The 20,491-nt window shown below is 48.7% G+C and overlaps 1 protein-coding gene across 1 annotated transcript; it reads right to left on the bottom strand.

The window, feature by feature from the left end:
- Positions 1–163: 163 nt before the first annotated feature.
- On the bottom strand, positions 164–20,420 carry SLA2 (Src like adaptor 2). Its single transcript, XM_019732678.3, has 8 exons — positions 17,849–20,420; positions 15,484–15,617; positions 12,803–12,902; positions 12,351–12,437; positions 10,457–10,560; positions 2,021–2,170; positions 890–1,022; positions 164–482 (listed from the first exon to the last, which is right to left on the bottom strand). Exons 2-8 carry the CDS (start codon positions 15,572–15,574, stop codon positions 317–319), a joined length of 831 nt encoding a protein of 276 aa, XP_019588237.3. The 5' UTR covers positions 15,575–15,617; positions 17,849–20,420; the 3' UTR covers positions 164–316.
- Between the last annotated feature and the right edge of the window lie 71 nt (positions 20,421–20,491).

The following is a 20,491-nucleotide window of genomic DNA, read 5'->3' as shown; positions in this document are numbered from 1 at the left end:
CACGACATCCGACCCCAGAGGAAGGTTAACCTCTTGGGAGCTCTGGTCCCACTCTCAACTGGTCTGTACTTGAACTAGAGGTTGCAGGTGGGGTCATGGCACTGGGAAGAGCTTAGTGACTTTTTTTTAAGAAGCAACTTTCCATTCAATCACTCTATATGGCTGTTTGCTTAGGGAAGACGTTAGTGACTTCTTAGGGCTGAGAGGAAGCAGAGGATACGGGGGGACCCTGAATGTGCCTCTGTCCCTGCCCTCCCCTCACTCAGTGCACAGTCTCGCCTGTGGGGTGTTCAGTCAGGCTGAGCTGAGTTGGATTCTAGGTGCTGCAGCCTTGGTTCCCCTTTCGGCCTCTGCTTGGGGCTTTGGCATCGTCCAAGGAGATGTCGTCAGTCAGGCTGATGTAGGAGCTGAGGGCTTCCCGGAGCCCCTCGCTGAGGAGAGATGCCTCCCCTGTGGCAGACGCTTCAGAGAACAAGAGGGAGCTGTGCAGGGGGAAAAGAGCCGGGTCAAAGCCTCATTCTCCCTGCACCCACCACACGGTTCCCCGTTTTTCACGTCACTCGTGCTGGAAAACTCATGGCTCCTTGTTCCCTGTCATATCAAATCCCAGCTTGACTTCTCCACTCAGGACTGGGGCTGTCTCTTCTGTCCCACGTTGCCTGACCTCCCTTCCATGCTGGCCGCCGTGGTGTCCACGCAGGCCCCGTGTCCATGGCCGCTTTCCTCCCTGCCAGCCCCCCTACACACCTGCTGACCGGGGCTGGCCTCTGTGAGCTCAACCAATGCTCACTGGCCCCCCAGTGTCCCTGAAGGTGACAGGCTCATTCTGGGTTCCCCGGCGGAGGCCTTCCACCTCAGTCCTGTCTTCATGTTCCAGGGGTTCTCTTACCTGTCTAGCTCTTTCCAGTTGAGGGGCGTCCTCTGCACAGTCACAGGTAGGGGGATGTCCTTGCCAGGGACTAGGACCGCTCTCCGCATGGCACAGGGCTCCTTGAGGGTGCAGCAGATGTCATCTGCCAGCTCTGCGGGGGACACCCAGAACCCTGACCTGGCTGATCACAGCCCCCACCCTTACCCCGACAGCTTTACACACTTGGCATGTGGGGGCATGGTCTAAAAAGTGACAGGGCAAGAGCCCCAAGCTGTTGGTCTCCTGGAGGCTGAGATGCAGTCAGGTCATTCTGGGCTAGGTTTTGGGAGACTTAATTTACTATGATTTGGGGTAAGTTGATGGGCCTTTCTGAGCCCTGTTTCTGGCTAGGAAAGTGCTTCAAGAAGAAGAAAGCTGGGGCGGCCGGATGGCTCAGATGGTTAGAGCGCGAGCTCTTAAAAACAAGGTTACCGGTTCAATTTCTGTATAGGATGGTGGGCTGTGCCCCCTGCAACTACCATTGAAAACGGCAACTGGACTTGGAGCTGAGCTGCGCCCTCTACAACTAGATTGAAGGACAACGACTTGGAGCGGATGAGCCCTGGAGAAACACACTGTTCCCCAATTTTAAAAAAAAGAAGAAAACTAAGGAATGTTCAATCTCTACTTGTACTGTCAGTATCTACTGCGTGAGCAACCCTTCAGAAAAGCCCTGATCAGTTTCCCCCGTTTTCCTCTCTGCTCCTTGACACTGTGCCCTAGTGACTACATCCTCCAGTGCCTGTTACTGGAGGACAAGCACCAGAAAATTCTGAGAATCAACTGAATTCCACAACAGCAATAGCTCTGGGCCTGGTTTCTTGGGGGAGAACTGTGCCTGCCACTGGGGGCTTTGCCTCAGAACCACAGCGGTGGGTGAGTGAGTGCGCTCACTGCGCTCACACAGGAGGTCTGTGCTGTCAGGGCATGGGGTGAAGACGGCTCCCAGCCTGTGTTTCTTGGCACGGGGACTGGCATGAAGATAGGGGTGGCCCCTCTTCCATCTGTCTGGATGTTCTTGAGCAGGTAAAGTATCATAAGGGCACACTGTCTGCTCCCCCAAGACCCCACAGTCCCGTCTACTCTCACAGAGGCGGGGAAAGGCCATACCAGAGTAATGGTCCACCAGGGCCTGGAGTGAGGGGAAGGTGAGGCGTGGTGAGATGTACAGCCAGCCATTGTCAAGGCGCTGGATCCTGTAGTGTCTGATCCGGTCCCAGGATGCAGGGCGGCTAAGGCGGATGGACAGGGAATAACAGCCTGAGGAGGAAAGGGTCCAAGGTGGGACTGGGGCCCTGCTGGGACCCAGCCCCACCCAGGTTGGGAGGAAGAAGAGATGAGGTGGCCACAGAGAATGGCCATGGGCCCAGACGGAAGGGAAGTGGGCAGGGGACGGACAAAGACTTGCTGTCTGGGTCATAAATGACCCCACATTCATCATAGATAGGGCTCTTGTGAGGATGAAATAAGATGATGCACACGGCCCTCAGTACAGAGTCTAGCACAATTTAAGTGACTATTAAATGTTGGCTGTTATTATAAAGACTCAAGTGGGCAGAAGTGTTAGCATGTGGAAAATGTGTCAATAGATGTCAGTAAGGACGTGGAAAATAGGAACTCTCTTACCCTGCTGGTGGAAAGATGAATTAGTACAAGCCACTTGGGAAACAGGTGGCATTAAACAGTGGAATGTGCACATACCTCAGAGCCCAGCAGTGCCACCCCAGCATGTTACCTTGGAAATGCACGAACAAGAATATTCATAGCAGCATTGTTTGGAAAAGCCCAAAGCTGCAAATAGCCCATATGCACGCAATAGAATGGTGCATTATAGAATGTAATACTACACAGCAATAAAAGTTAATAACCACTACACATATAAGCACAAATAAACCTTAAAAATAACAAGCAGAAGCAGCAAGTCACTGAAGCATACATTCAGTGTGATTCTATTTAAATAAAGGTCAAAGGCAGTCATGACTATTGCATAGAGATACATGTATGGCAGAGCTATGAAGAAAATAACTGAATGACTAACTGAATCATGGAAGGGGCTTCAAAAGGATTGTTATTGTACAATGTCTTAAGCTGGTAAGTGGGCCCCTGGATGTTGGTTTGCTTATTAATCTTTAACCTATATATTTATATTATATACATTGATGTATGTGACAGAATTTTTCCAGTTTTGCTATAATAAAATGCACACGTTTAAAGTATACAGTTTGACAGCTTTCAACAAAAATTTTAATTTTTACAAAAAGACTTGACTAGACAAGGAAAGCACATAGTTGAAAAATGAACAGAGAAAAAAGAGAATGTAAAATCATAATATACAGGCCTCTAAGAGTTTCCAGCAGATAAGGATACATCTGGGAGCACTTGATAACTCTAAAGTGGGATTCATTTCTTAAGTCAACACTTCATCAAAGCCAAATGGGAAGAGGGTGCTTAGTGAAATAATATTCTGTTATTGCTATAATTTAATGATCTAAAGCTATCTGTGGCTTTCATTTATTGAGTGCTTACTATGTGCTCTATATGGATTATCTCATCTAATTCTCATAACCACCTTATGAGGTAGGTACAATTATGCCCACTTTACAGATGAGAAAACTGTGTCAGAGAACCTGGAAGAAGGAAAAGGCACTGACCCTGTCACTTAACCTTTCCCTGTGGAATGCCAACAAAAAGGCGGGAGTGAATCCCAAACCACAGGCATTGCTCAGTTTTAGGAAGCATTTATTTTGATGTGATCTAAACACTCCAGTTAAAAGGCAGAGATTTTCAAATTGGATTTTAAAAAGTAAGACCCAACTATATGATAAACACACTTTGAATATTAAAATGCATGCTAAAAGTAAATAAGAATGTATTACGCAAACATTAATCACAGGAAAACTGGAGTGGTTATAATGGTATCCAAGTAGAATTCAAGACCATGAATATTACCAGAGATATGAGGGACATATCAAGACATAAAAATCCTGAATTTGTATGCACCCAACTACAGAAATTCAAAGTATATGAAGCAAAACGGACAATATTAACAGAAAAAATAGCCATCCATAATTATAACTGGAGATTTCAACATTCCTCTCTCAGTGCTTGAGATAGGACAGAAAATCAAGAAAGACATAGAAGACTTGTACAATACAATCAACCAACTTGACTTAATAAACAGAACACTGCACCCATCAACAATACATATTTTCTTTTAAGAACACATGAAATATTCGAGATAGACTATAGACTGGGCCATAAAAACAAATTTAAAAAGACTGAGATCATTAAAGGTATGTTCTCTGACCACAACAGAATGAAATTATAAACTATAATAACAAAAAGATACCTGCACAATCCCCAAATACTTGGAAATAACAGGGATTGAAGAAGAAATCACAAGCAAAATTAGAAAATATTTTTAAATAAAACAAAAATTTGTGAGTTCAGCTAAGTCAGTACAGCTAAGATACAGTTGTAGCTTTAAATGCTTACAATTGAAGAAAGGTATAAAATAAATTAAGCTTCCACCTTAAGAAGCTAGAAAAAGAATTAAGTAGAAAGAAACAAAGACAAAGCAAAAATAAAATGGAAAACAATGGAGAAAAATCAAACCAAATGCTGATTCTTTGAAAAGATTGATAACATTGATAAACCTCAAACTAGATTGATCAAGAAAGAAAGAAAAGAAAGAAAGAAAGAAAGAAAGAAAGAAAGAAAGAAAGAAAGAAAGAAAGAAAGAAAGAAAGAAAGAGAACACACAAATTACCAATACCAGGAATGAAAGGGGGACATCACTATAGATCCTACCCACATTAAAAAGAGTAATAAGAGCACATTACCAGCAACTTTATTAAGAATATGTAAATTCTACAACTTGGATGAGACAGACAATTCCTTACAAGACAAATTACCAAAACTGACACAAGAAATAGAAATTTTGAATAGCCTTATATCTGTTACAGAAATTAGATTCAAAATTTTCAAACTTTCCACAAAAAAAGCAGTCCAGATGGCTTCACTAGTGAGTTCTATCAAACATTTACAAAAGAAATAATACCCAAATATATGGTGATGGGAGAACTGACTCTGGGTGGTGAACACACAGTGGGATTTATAGATGATGTAATACAGAATTGTACAGCTGAAATCTATGCAACTTTACTAACAATTTTCACCCCAATAAACTTTAATTAAAAAAAAAGAAATAATACCAATTTTACACAAACTCTTAAATATAAGAGGAGGGAACACTTCCCCTCCCAGGTTATGAGGCTAGCATTACCTTGATATAAAAACCAGACAAGAACATTACAAAAAAACCAATAGACCAATATCCCTCATGTACATAGATTTAAAAAATTCTTTAAAAACTGTTAGCAAACTGAATCCAGCAAAAATAAAAAGGATAATACATTATGACCAAATTGGCTTTATCCCAGGAATACAGGTTGATCTAAAATTGAACAGCAGTGTAATTCACTGTATTCGTAGAATAAAGGAGACAAATATGATCACCTGGAGAAACGCAGAAAAATCAATTTGACAAAATTCAATACCAACCCTTCCAAAAAACAGAAAACTATGAATAGAAGGTGTAATGTTTCCTACTGCAAGTTCAGTAAAATCCATTTCAGATTTATGATCTCCAGAACTGTAAATCTGTGTTGTTTTAAGCCACTAAACTGTTGAACTCAAATCAATGTGTCAGCAGTTCTATGTTGCTTCTGCAGGCTCTACAGGAGAATCAGTTTCTTTGCCTTCAAGTTCCTAGAAACTACCCGCATTCCTTAGCTCATGGTCCCTTTCTCCATCTTCAAAGCCAGCAGCATGGCAGATGCCAATCTCTCTCAAACTCTGACTCTCCTGCCTCCCTCTTGCAAAGATGCCTGTGATTTCATTGGGTTTATCTGGATAATCCATGATAATATCATCTCAAAATAATTACATCTATACATTTACTTCACAGGTTCCAGGGATTAGAACCTGAATATCTTTCGGGGGGCTATTATTCTGCATGCCACAGAAAGGTACATCCTCTCAACCCAACATAGAGCATCTGAAAAATCTACAGTAATATCATACTTTAATGGGCAATGCTGAAGTTTTCCTTTTAAGATTGATGTGGACCCTGAGAAGGAATTTATCTGTTGAAATGGACTCCTCATGGTCAACTGAGGGCCCATTTGCCGACAGGGGTCCTCACATACTCTGTATACTGGGAAGAACCTCAGATTGAATTCTTGGCTTTTCACACTATGCCCTGCTTGTTTATACCGAATCAATCACTGCTGGGAAGCCCCAGGTTCCTCTTTTGACCAATGGACTTAGATCTGTCCCATCCAGTCAGAACTGCACAATTATATCCTCATTTGCATTTATACCAGCCAATCAGAATGCATGATACTGACCGATCAGGTATGTAGAATTTGGAAAACTCATTTGCATAAAATTGGACCAATTAGGAACCTTCTCCATAAAAGGTGGCCTCCCCTTTATCTTAGCAGAGCGCACTTTCAGTTTCCACTGGAGCCTGTGTTTCCCTGGTTTGCAAACTGTTTCACCTGAATAAAGTCTTTTTCCACACCTCTGGGAATTTTTTTGACGCAGAGAATAAAGCAAAACTGTTCTCTCACCACTTCACTCATTGTACTAGAGGTCCTATCTAGTGTAATAAGGCAAGAAAAACAAAAGGTATATGGATTGAAAAATAAACTGTATAAATAATTTGATCATATATGTAGAAAATTCTAAGGAATCTACAAAAAAGCTACTAGAACAAATAGGTGAGTTTAGCAAGGCTATAGGATACAAAAACAATATACTCTGAGAAGTGTGGAGTAGAGTCCCTGCTTCCTTTTCCTTGCTCTCTACCTGATTCTGGAGGCCCCTTGACCTCTGTACCTTTAAGAAGAGTCTCTTCTGGATCTGTGCTGTGACCCTGAAAAGGCGTTGTGGTTGGCAAAGGACTAAATATCTGAGAACAGGCCCAAGAGGCCAGCCAACCCAGCTAACCTAAGTGACCAAGTCCCTACATCCTCTGCATGGTTCCTCAGGCACCCACCCTGGCCACTGTCACCACAGTTGCTAGAACCAGGAGGGGTAGCTACTGAGGACGGGGCTGGTAGGCTCAAGGGTAATAAGCTCTGTCAAACCCATGTGGGGCTGTCAACCCCACTGGGAGGACCGGTCACTCACAAGGCTCTCTGTGAGTGGCCTGTGTGCCTGGTGTCCTGCTGTTCCTTCTCACTGCATGCTCTGGCCAGTCCCAAATACCTCCTGTTCTCTTCCAGTTACATCCAGGTCATTTCCTTTTTAACTCACACTTCCTGGGTTCAAATTGCACACAGGGTCACGTACTGTAACATCCCTATGCCCTATGCTCACTAGCTGTGTCCTAAGCACATTATTTGACCTCTCAGATCTGTTTCTTCATCTGTAAAGGGGATAATCATTGACCAGATGGCCACAAGGATTCAGGTGGTGAAGCAGGGAAACCATTTAGCAGGATCTGGCACGTAGCAAGCACCCAATAATGCTTATCAGGCCCCTGGTCCTTTGCTCGTGCTGTTCCTTTTATATAGACTCTAGGGAAATGGTGGTGGTGGGGGGCGCTTTCCCCTCCCTTTTCCAGACGCTGAGTAGGGTTCTTGGGAGCTTGCAGGCCCCAGGTCTTCATCCTTGTTCCACACACTGGCTTGAAGTCCCTACAGAATTCCCTTCACAGAGATACATCTGGACCTTAGGCCAGAGAAAAGCTGGTCCTGATACCACTCACTCACTCAGTCAACAGCTAGCCTCTGTTATATATAACAAGATGCATTGTGTAAACATAAAACACATTGTCTCTTACTACTTATTCTGGGTTCCCTAGACTGAAAGTGTGTTTTCAAACTTCAAAGAACGTAAGAACCATCTGGAGAGCTTGTGAAGAAGCAGATTTTCGACCTCTGCACCCAGCAGTGCGATTCGATAGGTGTGAGGTGGGGCCCAAGTGTCTGCCCGGTCAAAAAGTTCCCCCGACAATTGCTATACACTCGAGTCTGAGAACCCCTGCTCTAGGACGTCACGCGGGCCCCTAGAGCTGCGGTATCAAACAGTTTTTTGACCATAAACCACAGTATGAAACTTTACACTATGACCCAGGACACAAACAAAAGTTTGATGAAGCAATATTTTCCCCAACCCCAGTGATGAACCCTGATGTTTTCTGCTGTATTTCACTTCACTCACTGGTCCAGATCCACTAAATCCGAACGAGAGGGCCCTGGGTTTCGACCTCAGAATCACCTGGGGCTTTTGCAGATTCCAGGGCCCAGGCTACACCCCTGACCCATTAAACCAGAAACTTTGTGAGTGGGTCCAGCTCCTCTACACGATCCCAACACGTAGTAGCCAAGGTAGAGATCAGCCAGCTGTTCTTAAAGTGGGGTCCCCAGGCCAGCAGCAGCAGCAGCAGCAGCAGCATCTCCTGTGAACTTGTTGGAGAGGCGAATTCTCGGGCCTTGCCCCACACCTACCAAATCAGAACTGCCGGGCCTGGGGCCAGTCGTTTGTTCTAACGAGCCCTCCAGGTGACACTGATGCCCACCCAGGTTGGAGACCCACTGAACTAAACTGATTGCTTGGCCCACGGATGAGTCATGGTTTGCAGTTTGATAAACTGTCCAAAAAGAAGCCCGGATGAGAGATCAGAAGTTAGTACCGGGGAAGCCTTCGCTTTTCCTGCAGAATTGGCAAACCTCTTCCTTTTCTGATCCTGAGAGCTGCATTCTCATCTATCCCCTTTTGGTGTTGGCCATGGAAGAGTTCCGAGTCAAATCTAACCTTAATCCCAGTCACAATGCGAATCCCTATCTGCTGTCTCCTTTATTTCTCAGCTATTTCCCCTTGTATATGTGCCTTTTTAGGAAACGGGCAGAGTGGCGATAAGGGCTGGTGTCATATGGGGACTCTGGCCCCGCTCCCCGCACAAGAACACAGGATAGGGTGAGGCCAAAAAGGAACACCAACGGAGCCATGGAGAGGGGGTTCATACCACTATAGTCTTGCTGGCGGCTGGGTTGGAGACACAGGAAGCAGGAGCCGCAATCTGCCGTCCGCTTCTCTGCCAACCAACCAACCCCTTGCCAACTGCAATCCGTACTTGCTAGCTCAGCCATGGCAGTTATCTTAGCGGCCAATGGCTAACTGGTTACAGCTGACGGCCATCTACGACCCGAGCCAGCACCTTTCCACATGAGGCCGAGAGCCTGGGAACTGCTCTCTGGGACTCTGTCCCCACAGCTGGTCACTGTGCTCTTGGGGTTGAACCAGGCCAGAGATGGGGGTAGGGAGCTGAGCACGAAGCACTTCCTGTGGCTTTCAAAGCTCACTGGGGCCCTGTCTGCAGTGCCCCTGCCCCAATCAGCACCACTGCTGTGGTTTCCTGTTTGCAGCTGCTGCGCTCGGACCAGGCCCCCACCCCAGAAAGCCTCTGGGTGTGTATGAAGGTGGGATGCTGATGCCGCCTAGAAAATAGCAGGAGGGGCTGGGAGAAGTCAGCTCAGGGAGCTCTTCAAAGGAGGGGAGGAAAGGTAAGGACTTGCTAGAGGGTCTCAGGTGGGAGGCTGAGGAGAGAGCAAAGGACCTGGAGAACCCATCACAGTTGGTTAAGTTAGGGTGAGCACAGAAGGCTGGTCTTCACTCCTAAATATCTCCCCCCAGTCCACTACTGTGCTTACAGTTCCACCATTATTGTCACATGTGGGCCTTTCTCGGGTGTTGGAAGTGAAGTGAACCTTGGCTGGGTTTGAATGCCAGCTCTGCACTTAGCTGTGTCTCCCCAAGCAAACTGTTTTTCTTCTCTAAGCCTCAATTTCCTCATCTGTAAAATGGGGACAATGGAAGAACAACCCCCACAGGGTTGTTTGAAGACACGGAAAGGGCCTAACAAATGTGGGTGCTGCCACTCGCTGTCCCTGCTGTAAGGGACTTAAGGTGGCACCTCAGAGGGAGACTACATTAACTTTGTGTTTTGTTTGCAAAAGCCCTGCACCTGAGGTGGGAGAAGTCCCCTATGAATGTGCAATGTAACACGTCCCTACACCTTTTCAGGCCTGTTTCCCCATCTGAACAGCAGAGAGGTCACAAGGTGACTTCTAATGGGTTATTGTTTTTGGCTCTTACTGCCTTGTCAGAGGCCTTGGCAACTTTTTGCCAGGAGATCAGGATCATGTGTCTTGGGGAAGGAGGAATCATTGCTGTCAGGGCAGGGAAATCCTGCGACTATGCTCTATTACAAGTCCTAGTTGTGAAGTGTTGGCTGAGCCTGGATCCCTACTGTGGGCCATTCATACCCACTGTTAGAAATAAATGCAGGTTATTGCTCCGTTGCTGATGGTGTTCATGGCAGCAACATGGTGATCTGTCAGCCAGACTGGCCGACTCTAAGTCCAGGTACTCCAGCCCTTTGCACCTGGCCTCCGACCTCTATCCCCAAGTCACATCACACATTGGCTCGTGGCATTTAAGGGACAAGCCTGGGGCGGGGCTGAGCTTACCCACCTCTCCTGGTCTGGCTCTCCCGGATGAGAAAGGCCCCTCCACAGTTCCCAGGCAGCAGCAGCAGTTCCTCAGCTTTCTCCCGGCTCAGACCCTCATACAGCCACCTGGAGGAGAAGCAGAGAGGGGAACAGGAGTCACCCTGGGGGTGGATGGGCCAAGACTCTAAAGGAACCCGTCTTCCCTCTCTGGGGCTCAGAGTTCCACGTGTACCATGAAGAACTGGCCTCAAGTCTCAAAGGGCTCCCAGGTTTGCCCTTCTGGTCCTGGTTCCAGGAGGACAACCTCATGGGGTCAGTCCCAGGCTTTTCTGCCTGGAGACCTCATTCCCAAGGGTCCAGGGAGCTGGGGGCAAACTGGGTGACCCTGGCCTCCTCTCACTGCCCAGGTCCCCCAGCACCCCTATGCTATCCTCTCACTTTTCCAAGCCTTCACCTTTCCAAGAATTGCCCAGTTTTTCTTTTTGTTTTTTTTGTTTGAATTTTAGTAAATATTTTATTTGAGCATTTTAAAGTTTAACTTTGTAGCCAAAGGTATGCAGGTGAGCCTTTATTCATTATCACTGAAATCTAACTATTATTAAAGTTTATTTGTGGACAGAAAGGTTGGAGCTTAAATGTTGACGACCTTCTAAAATTTTGGAAGAAAACATGCAGCCCTTCAATCACCATCCATGCCCCCCAAAGCACAGCTCTTCCACAATCCTACCCCTCGGTGCCTCTTTCCATGCTGGAATTTTGATTCCTCGGATTCCATGTTTTCTTTCCTCTTTTCACTTAATCTCTCACCTATACATGCCCGAGAAGGACTTAACGGCAACGGGCAGTTCAGGGTAGTCTGGCAGGAATTTTTCAGTTCACTAGTCATCAGCCTCCTAAGTCCCCAGGGTCATGCCCTGTGGTCCCAGCAAAGCCTACAGAAGCTGATTGGATGGAAATGGCTGCCTCCCTGTCATTTTGTGAAATTCCACAGTCAAAGCCAGCGTCAGGGTTGAGTTGATTCCAAGTAAATAAATTAGAGAAGCTGCGATTTGCTTGGTGCCAGCAGCAAACTTAGCCTAGTTGTATAGTAAATAAGTCATTCTGGTTGACTTATGGAAATTATCATATGTCTGTGAAAACTGAGGACGTAAATGAAGGAGTGGCAGGGAAGGCGCTACGGGAGGTAGTCAGTGTTTCCTCGGCTTAAACTTAGTGCCACGCTGTGGATGTAAAACCTCCAGCCAGGAGGCCCAGGGCACCAGGAAACACGTGGCAAGGTGGGCTTCAGCCGGCTTGCAGACAACCTCTGTGTGAGGACACGTGTCATTTTCACCAGCCAGACACACAGCAAGCCTCAGAACAGGGATGTCATCCAGTTCTGGAGCCACACTTTCTCTAAGAACTGAAAAGCAGCTATCACAGCAGTGTATATACACAGGGACACATTCCTGATTCAGGTGGATCCCACGGAAAGGCAGTGCACTTCCTATCTCTCTCCTGGCATAGAATCCGCTCTGGAGTCAGTTTCTTTGGTCACTCACTCTTGGTGAGAGATGGCTCGTGCTTGGTAAGAGACCCTGTGTCCCATGCCTGGCCCTCCCTGGGAGGCACCTCTCGGAAAGGCAGGCCCATCATGTGGGGAGCCAGCCCCTCGTTTTCTTGCCTCAGGACATTTATGCAGGCTGCTCCCATCGGCAAGTCCCTTCCAGGATTCTCCACCACCACTTTCCTGCCGGAGTCTGTCCTCTGGTCTCCCAAGTCTCACGGGAAGATGTGAGAATGTTAGCTCTCTGTTCCACCTGAGGGCAGGGCCTGGGCCTGATTCTCATCTGTCCCCAGCTTTGATCAACACAGGACTGGGCATAAAGGACTACACAGCCAAGTCCCCTAAGGCAGGACCTGGGGTGGGAACTCACCCATGGGAGATTTTGGCCACATGGACGCTGGGGATGCTGTACTCTCTGCCTGAGACCTCCGACAGCACTGTCCACCAGTCTCCATCCCTGCAAAAAGAAAGGAGGGGACTCCTCTCAGAAGGTTCAAGGCCCAGAAACGGCTCTTGTAGGATTTACAGGGACCCTCCATACTGGATCCCACCTGAATTTCCCAGACATCCTTGCACCAGACAGGCAGGTACCTCTTGGGTGGTAGATGGCATACTCAGGGGCCATCAGCTGTCCACCCACTGCTTCTCCCTGCAGGTGTGTCAAGCTGCCTGAAATCCCACCTTGAGGACCAGGTGGAAGCACAGCACCAAAGGCCATGCTCTTTTCTCCTGGAGGGAGGGGCCCCTTCTCCCATCAGTGCGTCTTCAGGTATCAGGAGCAGGGAGCAGAGCACCCCACCCAGTGCCTGTGGAAGGACTTACTCAGAGATGATGGTCAGTGGCTCCCCCAGTCTCAGTGACAGCTCTGCCTGCTCGCCTACTGGAAAACTGCCCAGAGCTACGGCTGTGGCCTTGCTCCTCTCTGGATGGAGACAGAGATGGTCACCCTCTTGATCAGCCCTCCCTCCAGACATGAGGTCTAGCGGAGTCTGGGCTCCCACCAGCACCCCTCCCACACGCATCTCACACTGGTTCCAATATGTCTCTCCAGACATACATGGAGATCCCCACGGTGACCCCGGACAGAGCTCCTCAGAGCCCAGGGGACTCTCCTCGGAACTGTCTGCAGCACAGGGCCTGGCCATCCCACGGTGCAGGGAAATGCCTGATGCCAGAATAATGACACAAGCAAGGCTCGTGGAGGGCGTTCTCTGACAAGGGTGGAACCAGGTGGCCAGGAAAGGCCCCTTCCCTTCCCGGAAGGCCTGGCTTTGCGCCCCTAGGAGCCACGGAGCCGCATGTGCTGTCCCCTCGATTGGCCCCCTCCACCTGGCTCACTCTCCTTCATCCTCCATGCCCTGGAAGAAATGACCCTTCCTTTGGGAAGCCTTCCCTGATGAACCCCTCAGTGCATACCCTCGGTCAGAGTCCCTTAACACACACTGTTGCCAAAATCCAACACAACTGTAATTGATTATTGGTTAAGCACCTGTTTCTGGGACTTGACAGTCCCTGCAGGCAGAGACTGAGCCTATCTTGTTCACTGCTGGGAAGCCTGGTCCTGTACAAGGCCTGGCACGTGGTAGAGCCTTAGATTTGGGACAGATGCAAGACTGATGGACACCAATGACTCATGGGAGGGGTTGTCCAAAATCCATGCTTCTGCTGGGACCAGAGGTAGACCTACCAAGGCCCATCATTCCCTTGGAGACCCTGACAGAGGGGGAAACAATGTTCCCCTCAGGTCCTGCAGGTAGGGAGGGCCTCAGGTCACCTGCAGGGGGGCACCCCCCCGCCCCCCTCGGCAGCCTGGGCATGACTCAGAGCAGCCTTGGGGTTGCTGCCTGTGGCTACATTCAGAGGAAACGAGATGGAGGTCTGTGTGGTTTCCAGGTCTCTTCCTGCTGGGTCTGCTAGGCCCCAGGCTCTTGGCGCAGACCGAGTGGCTAAAAGAAGGCAGCTGCCTCCCCATCAGGCATCCTGCAGGGCCAAGGGCCTCGATGCCTGTCGGGCCTGAAGAGGCTATTGTCAGGGAGATGAGGACACGGGGCTGAGGTGTGGGAAGGGAGCCCCAGCTATTGCAGGGGAGTTTTCCGATTGGGGACAGCTCTTGCCAGACACCGCCGTGCAGACACCTGGCTCTGCAGTCTCCTAGTTCTGTTAAAATGTGTACACAGCGCTTCCTCGTAAAAGCGCTGCTTGGTGTGGGGTAATCTTGTTATCTGTGATGGTGAATTTTATGTCTCAATGTGGCTAGGCCACAGTACCCCGATATTTGGCCAAACACCAGTCCAGATGTTGCTGTGAAGGTATTTTTTAGATGAGGTTAACACTTAAATCAGCAGACTTTGAATAAAGCAGATCAACCTCCATAATGGGGGTGGGCCTCTTCCAAGCAGCTGAAGACTTTAAGAGTAACAGACTGAGGCCATTTGCGGAAGTGGGAATTCTCCTCCAGACTCGGCTCTGGAATTCTGCAGCATCGACCCTCCCTGGCTCTCCAGCCTGCTGGCCTGCCCTGCAGATTTCAGGCTTGCCAGCCCCACAACTGTATGAGTCCATTTCTTAAAATAAATTACCTCTGTGCCTACACACACACATACCCCAACCCCACCCCATTGGTTCTGTGGTTGTTTCTCTGGAGGACTCTGACGAATACATCAACTATCAAACCCCAAATCAGGATGTGATTTGAGAAGGGACTTGTGGGGCTATTTTGGGGAATGAGAAACAAACCAAGGACTATAGTTTTGACATGGAAATATCAGAATTTATTTTGATTGTCTAACTGTCCTAAAAATTAGTTTTAGTCAGGACGATCTTAGAAAACCACTGGTCTAGGTTCAGCACAGGCATTGTGTATGCTAATTTTTTCCATTTGCCACAGCTGTAATTTTGCTTCAAGCATTTCACAGCACCTCTCGGGATAAGAGGAGAGACTGGCGCATCTCTGTCCACGTAGAACTTCCTGTGATGATGGAAATGTTCTATAATTGTGCTGCCAATTAAGGGAGCCACGGGCTTTGAGCGTTTGAAATGTGGCTAGTGTGACTGAGGAGCTGAATATATAATTGTATTACATTTAAACTAATTTTAGCTTACATTTCAATAGCTGCCTATGACTAGAGCCTACGGTAAGGGACAGGGCAGCTATGGAGAACTACCGAAATGGGGTTGGTCTTAGTTGCCAGCTCAGTCTCTAAATAAACTGCTGGAGGAGGGGGCAAGCCTTGGGAGACACCCGGGGGACGATGACGCCCTCCTGATTATCACCTGTCACTCTCTCACATGGTTACTTTACCTGGTTGTCTGATGTTGACTGTGCAAATGTAAGCCCCGCAGGAGCAGGGGCCCTGCCTGTATGGCTCGCAGGGGAGGGCCTGGCATACAGCAGGCAGGCACTCACTGACACTTGAGCTGTGTCGGAGTAGCTGGTCAGGGAGGCCCAGTGCAGCCCCACAGTGCCTGCGGAGGGCCTGGCGGTCCTGGGCCCTGTCACCTACCTGTTGGCACAGGCATGGGGTACTGCTCTTGGACAGAGGGGCTTGGGCTTGGGCTTGGCAGGGTTTTCCCTCTGCTGGGCTGACTTCCCATGGTTCCTCAGCAGAACTCTCAGTAGCACATCGTTGAGAGAAATCTGAAAGAGATACTGGGTTGGGGGCAGAGCTGTGGCTCCAGGGCTGGTCCCCAGAGACACCCTCTCTCCCTGGCTGCACCCTGCTGACCGCCTTGCTGAGGCATGTGAATAAGCTTCCTCCCATCAGGACCAGGCGCCCGACTATGAAGGCTGTCTGCAAACTGGACCGTTTTCTCTGCAGTCCATCTTTACAATGCTGCAGCCAGGCTGTGTTCTGTCTCTGGACCTTTGTGTACGCGGCGTACCCTCCCACTGGCGAGAATATGCTTTTTCCCCTTCGGGCCTGTCTCGACCCCATCCTTCCCCGGAAGTTTGCCCCGAATCACCCAGCCTTCGCTGATCATTCCGATGGCCTGCTCAGAACCATTTCCTGACCTGGGTGATGGGACAATGACGGGACGGAGTTCACTCCAGGCATACCAGGACTGATGGCTAGGGTCAGAAGTGGGCAATGGGGATCTGAGAGGGTTTGGGGGCTGGTGTCACAACAGGCTAAGGTGATACTGAGCAGTTACTGGTGTCACAGGGGAAAGTAAGATGAATGGAAGGCTGTATGACACAGTGATCATTTGCAAGGCTTTGGAGGATTGGCTGTCGAGCCACTTCCCCTCTCTGCCTCCATTTCCTCATCTGAAAAATGGGGATAACAATACATAACATATGGGTGTCAGAGATAGTGCATGTGAAAAGCATGGACAGGGCCTGCTTTTCTTTTATCATGCCCTGAATGTCGCTTCACCACAGGTTGCTCCTGCACAGGCTGCTCCTGGGAGCGTCTCTCTCTCTCCAAGAAAATCCAAGGGGAGATCTTTCCTGGGTAGCATGAGTGATTAATTCAGACCAACCAGGCTGGAGCTGTGAGACCTCAGGAACAGTATGTAATATTTCTGAGTCTCATCTATGAATCAAGGATAATACTGAGCCCACAGGGCTGGGGGGTGGGGGGGTTGGGAGGAGTAGAGGAGCCGGGTACAGAGTGGGTGCTCAGTAAGTTTCCTTTCCCCTGCTTCAGCAAGACAGTCACCACAATCACCAACTGCACTAAACCCAGAAACTTCTTCCCGCTGCAGGTGGAGCTGGGGGATGGGTCCGAAGGAGGTAGAACTGCACTCAGGCTGGAAGCCCCCAGCATTCTCTGCTAGCTTCCTCCTCCTGGCCTGGCCAGGAAGCCTCCTGGGGGGCAAAATGCAGACAATGGGGTGGGCAGGCCTAAAAGGAGGAGGTATCGGTCACAACTTTGAAGAGAGAAAACCTGATCATTACTTAGAGAAGTATTTCAACACGCGTTAGGCGCTTTCTAGGGGACCTGGGCCGGTGAGTGGATAGAGTTGGTGAAGAGCAGCTGAGACCAGCATACTGCCCACAATTGTTTTTTTTTTTGTTTTTTTAAACATTTTTTTAGTTTCAGGTACACAAAACAATGTAATAGTTAGACGTTTATCATTTATATCCCTCACAGTGTCAACCCCCGCCCTCTATCCACTACTCCTCTGACATAGCACACAGCCATTCCATTTCCACTGTCTCTATTCCTAATGCTGTACTCTGCTTCTTGTAACTATATATACATGTATACAATTATAGTTGACATTCAACCACAACTGGTTTTTGATCATCTCACTTGATCCTTTGAGAGGTCGGCAGGGTTTGAATCCCATTCAGATACAAGGACCAGGGCCCAGAGAGCGCGACCTCGTGCTGTCATGTAGCTGGTTAGTGCAGAGCTGGGTCTACAATCCACGTCTTTGTGTGTTTGTGCTTCGGAAGATAACTTCTCAGCAGTGGCGTTAAGAGTGATGAATCTGGATTGAGCTAAAGGGAGACCTCCCTCTCTTTCAACTGAGAAATATCACCCTTTTGGGAGGAACTGACTCTAGAGCTGAAAGCGTTTTCAGATTATAATCCAGACTCCTCTTACTCACTGACGATGGAAGGCTGGGGCCCAGAGAGGGTCCCAAAGTCACACAGCAACTTGGTAACTGAGATGGGACCAGAGTGGGCACACAGGTAAGCTGGAGGGAACAACATAATTCTCCAGAGGACAGAGGTGGACGGGGAGGCCTCAGTTCCTTCAGGGACCCTCAGAAACCACCTCTCTTATTTACAGCCTCAGAACCACTCCACCTCCTCCTTAAGCTTTTCTCCCCAACCATAAAGCCCACTCCCAGTCTGAGGGGACCATCCTGCCGCACAGTCCCAAGGCCACTGAAAATAAAAACAAGCATACTTACTGGTTTCCTGTCATCAGAGGGTTGGGATGGAGGCTCAGCTAAGACGCATGTTTTGGCTGGAGATTAGGGCTTTGGGGGGCCCTTCTGGAAGTCTGCCAACATCCTCAGTCCTAGGACCTCCAGGACCCTCGCGGCCTGGGAGAATCTTCGGGGAGAGGCTCTCGGTATCGCTTTGGGCAGCTTCGCATCTGCCTGTGGTCAGCAGTTTGCAAACCTGGGATGGGACAGGAGCCCCGTGCTCCTGAGAGACCAACTGGGCAGCCCTCTCAAGCACAACCCAGCCAGGGAAGATGCCCCAGAGCTCTCTGAGCTGTCACAGGGTCCTTAAGGCTCCCGGCTTACATCTGCAGGCTCTGTGGTTCTCACAACCACTCATTTCCTCTGACGGCATCACAGACCATTGAGGAGCCACCTTCCCCAAGTTCCTGTTTCTGGGGGAGAAGTGGCTGCCTCGTCATGATCCTGGAGGGTTTTTCTCTGGCTTTCCAGCTTGGTCTTGCCCAAGGAACACAGAAGTGTGGTAAATAAACTGTTTCCCATACCTACCTGATCATAGTTACCTGAGGGGGCTTGTTAGTATCAGATTCCTGGGATAGTCCCACATCTGAATCCAAGTCACCAGAGCAGCCTAGGAATCTGAATTTTAAACACTCCAAGAGAGTCCTATGACGGGCCAGTCTGGGGAGCACCACCTTGGTGTGATGTGTTCCAATCTTTAATGTGTACAGGAATCATCCAGGGATCTTGTTAAACAGATTCGGGTTTGGTGGGTCTGGGGTGGGGGTTCAAGATTCCGCATTGCTAACTACTCCCAGGTAACACTCACGTTGCTGGTCTGGGGACCACACCTATGGTCAGTGGTTTTCCAAGTGTGGTCCCCAGGCCAGTAGCCTCAGCCTCATTCAGGAATTTGTTAGACATGCAGATTCTCAGGTCCCATCTCAGACCTACTGAATCAGAAACCCCGTGGGTGGGGCCAACAATGTTTTCACAAGCCCTCCAACGGACTCTGATGCATACCCCCAGCTAGGGAATCACTCAGCCAGGATAAAGAAATCTGATAGAATTGTCTTTGATTGTGGTGTGTTACCTTCAGTCACTGAAACTTACTAAAATCCTTAGATCATTAAAATCTAAATAACCACACTCACTTGCCTTTCCTTAGGGGGCTTAGCCTTCTTGGAGACAGATGCTTTTTAACACAAAATGGTCCACTGCACGTAAGTAGTTCCTGACTCCAGCTCAAACTACAAAGCCTTTTGGGGGGCCTGCCCAGCCAGGGCACCCTCCAGCTCAGGTTCTTCCTTCCTCACAGGGAAGGCTGGTTTGAGATTTAACTCCGCGGGAACTTGGCATGGAGAGCTGAAGGAGCCAGAGCGGTGGTGCATCCTCTGTAAGAGAAAATTTTCACCAGGGTATTTGAATGGGTGACGGCCACTCAAGGATGTGGCTCGTGGCAGGGAGGGGGGCATGAGCACAGCCTCACCCTCTTGCTCCTGCCTGCATACCACTCGGATGTCCATCATCTTATTTGACAGGTACATTTTCAGACCGGTCTCAAGGTGAGGTCCATGAATGAGGCAAGAAGTAGGGAATGTCTGGTCTCAAAAAAAATCCCACATATACTCCCTTTCCGCTCATAGCATCATCTAAAAATGAGTTTCAAAGCTTAGATCTGCTGCTTATTAGTTTTGTGACCATTTCCATAAAGTGGAACTAGCATGTAGCTCACTGGGTCAAAAGAAGGAAACATGTAGGAAGGTGTTAAGGGCTTAGCCTGTGGTAGGTTCTTAATAAAATACGCAAATGCATTGATTTTGGAAGAACTGGGAACTTATTATCATGTGCAATCTACCTGGCCACTTCCTTGCCTCTCACAAAGTAGGCACCTAAGATTTTTTTGGATTAAACAGAAAGAAAGGAAATGAAAATGAGAAGAGGAATGAGTGTGGTTAAGGGCCAGTCAGGTGCAGTCAGCTGGGGCCTGACTCCAGGCACAGGCTATGGTCGGAAAGCAGGCAACCATCCATGCCGTGTGGCCAAAAAGGCTGCAGTAATGTGGGTTTTAAGAGCAACTGTGACCACCAGCCACCTCTGCCTCCGGAACTCGGCGTGGGCCTGCAATGTCAGGAACTCAGTTTGGTGACCTCCATCTGTCCATGTGCACGTGTTTCATCTCGTGTCATTTTACAGCTTTCTCCCACGGACACAGCCACCTCGATGTGACTGCAGCAGCAGCTCCTGGATCATTCAAAACTGACCTGAGATGGTGGCCTCCTGAAATGGTTCTGGGTGGGTACAAAGACAGTGATTTCTGGAGAAACACAGCCCAGTCTGTTTGAGGAACCAACAGTGACTGCAGATTATTACTGAGGGGTGGGACTCCGCGACCCCACACAGACGGCAGAGCTGAGATGCGAACACCTTTCCAAGACCTCAGCTCCTCTTCCATCGTCACAAAACACAAGGTCGGGCTTCTCGTGGTTTTTGGTTTGAGGGGAATAGAGGTGTGTCACATGGACATGGGGTTCAATTCCAGTTGGGCTTCTGGTATGACCTTGGGCAAATTATTTATCCCGAGTCGTCATTTCTTTGTTGGCTGGGGTAATAATCAAGTATGTGAAAATGCCCAGCGCAGAGCTC

The sequence above is a fragment of the Rhinolophus sinicus genome, chromosome 13 (genome assembly GCF_057876585.1).
Source record: "Rhinolophus sinicus isolate RSI-liver-muscle chromosome 13, RSI-T2T, whole genome shotgun sequence".
NCBI lineage: Eukaryota > Metazoa > Chordata > Mammalia > Chiroptera > Rhinolophidae > Rhinolophus > Rhinolophus sinicus.
Note: the sequence above shows the minus strand (reverse complement) of the source record. Positions and strands in the feature narration are given on the sequence as shown.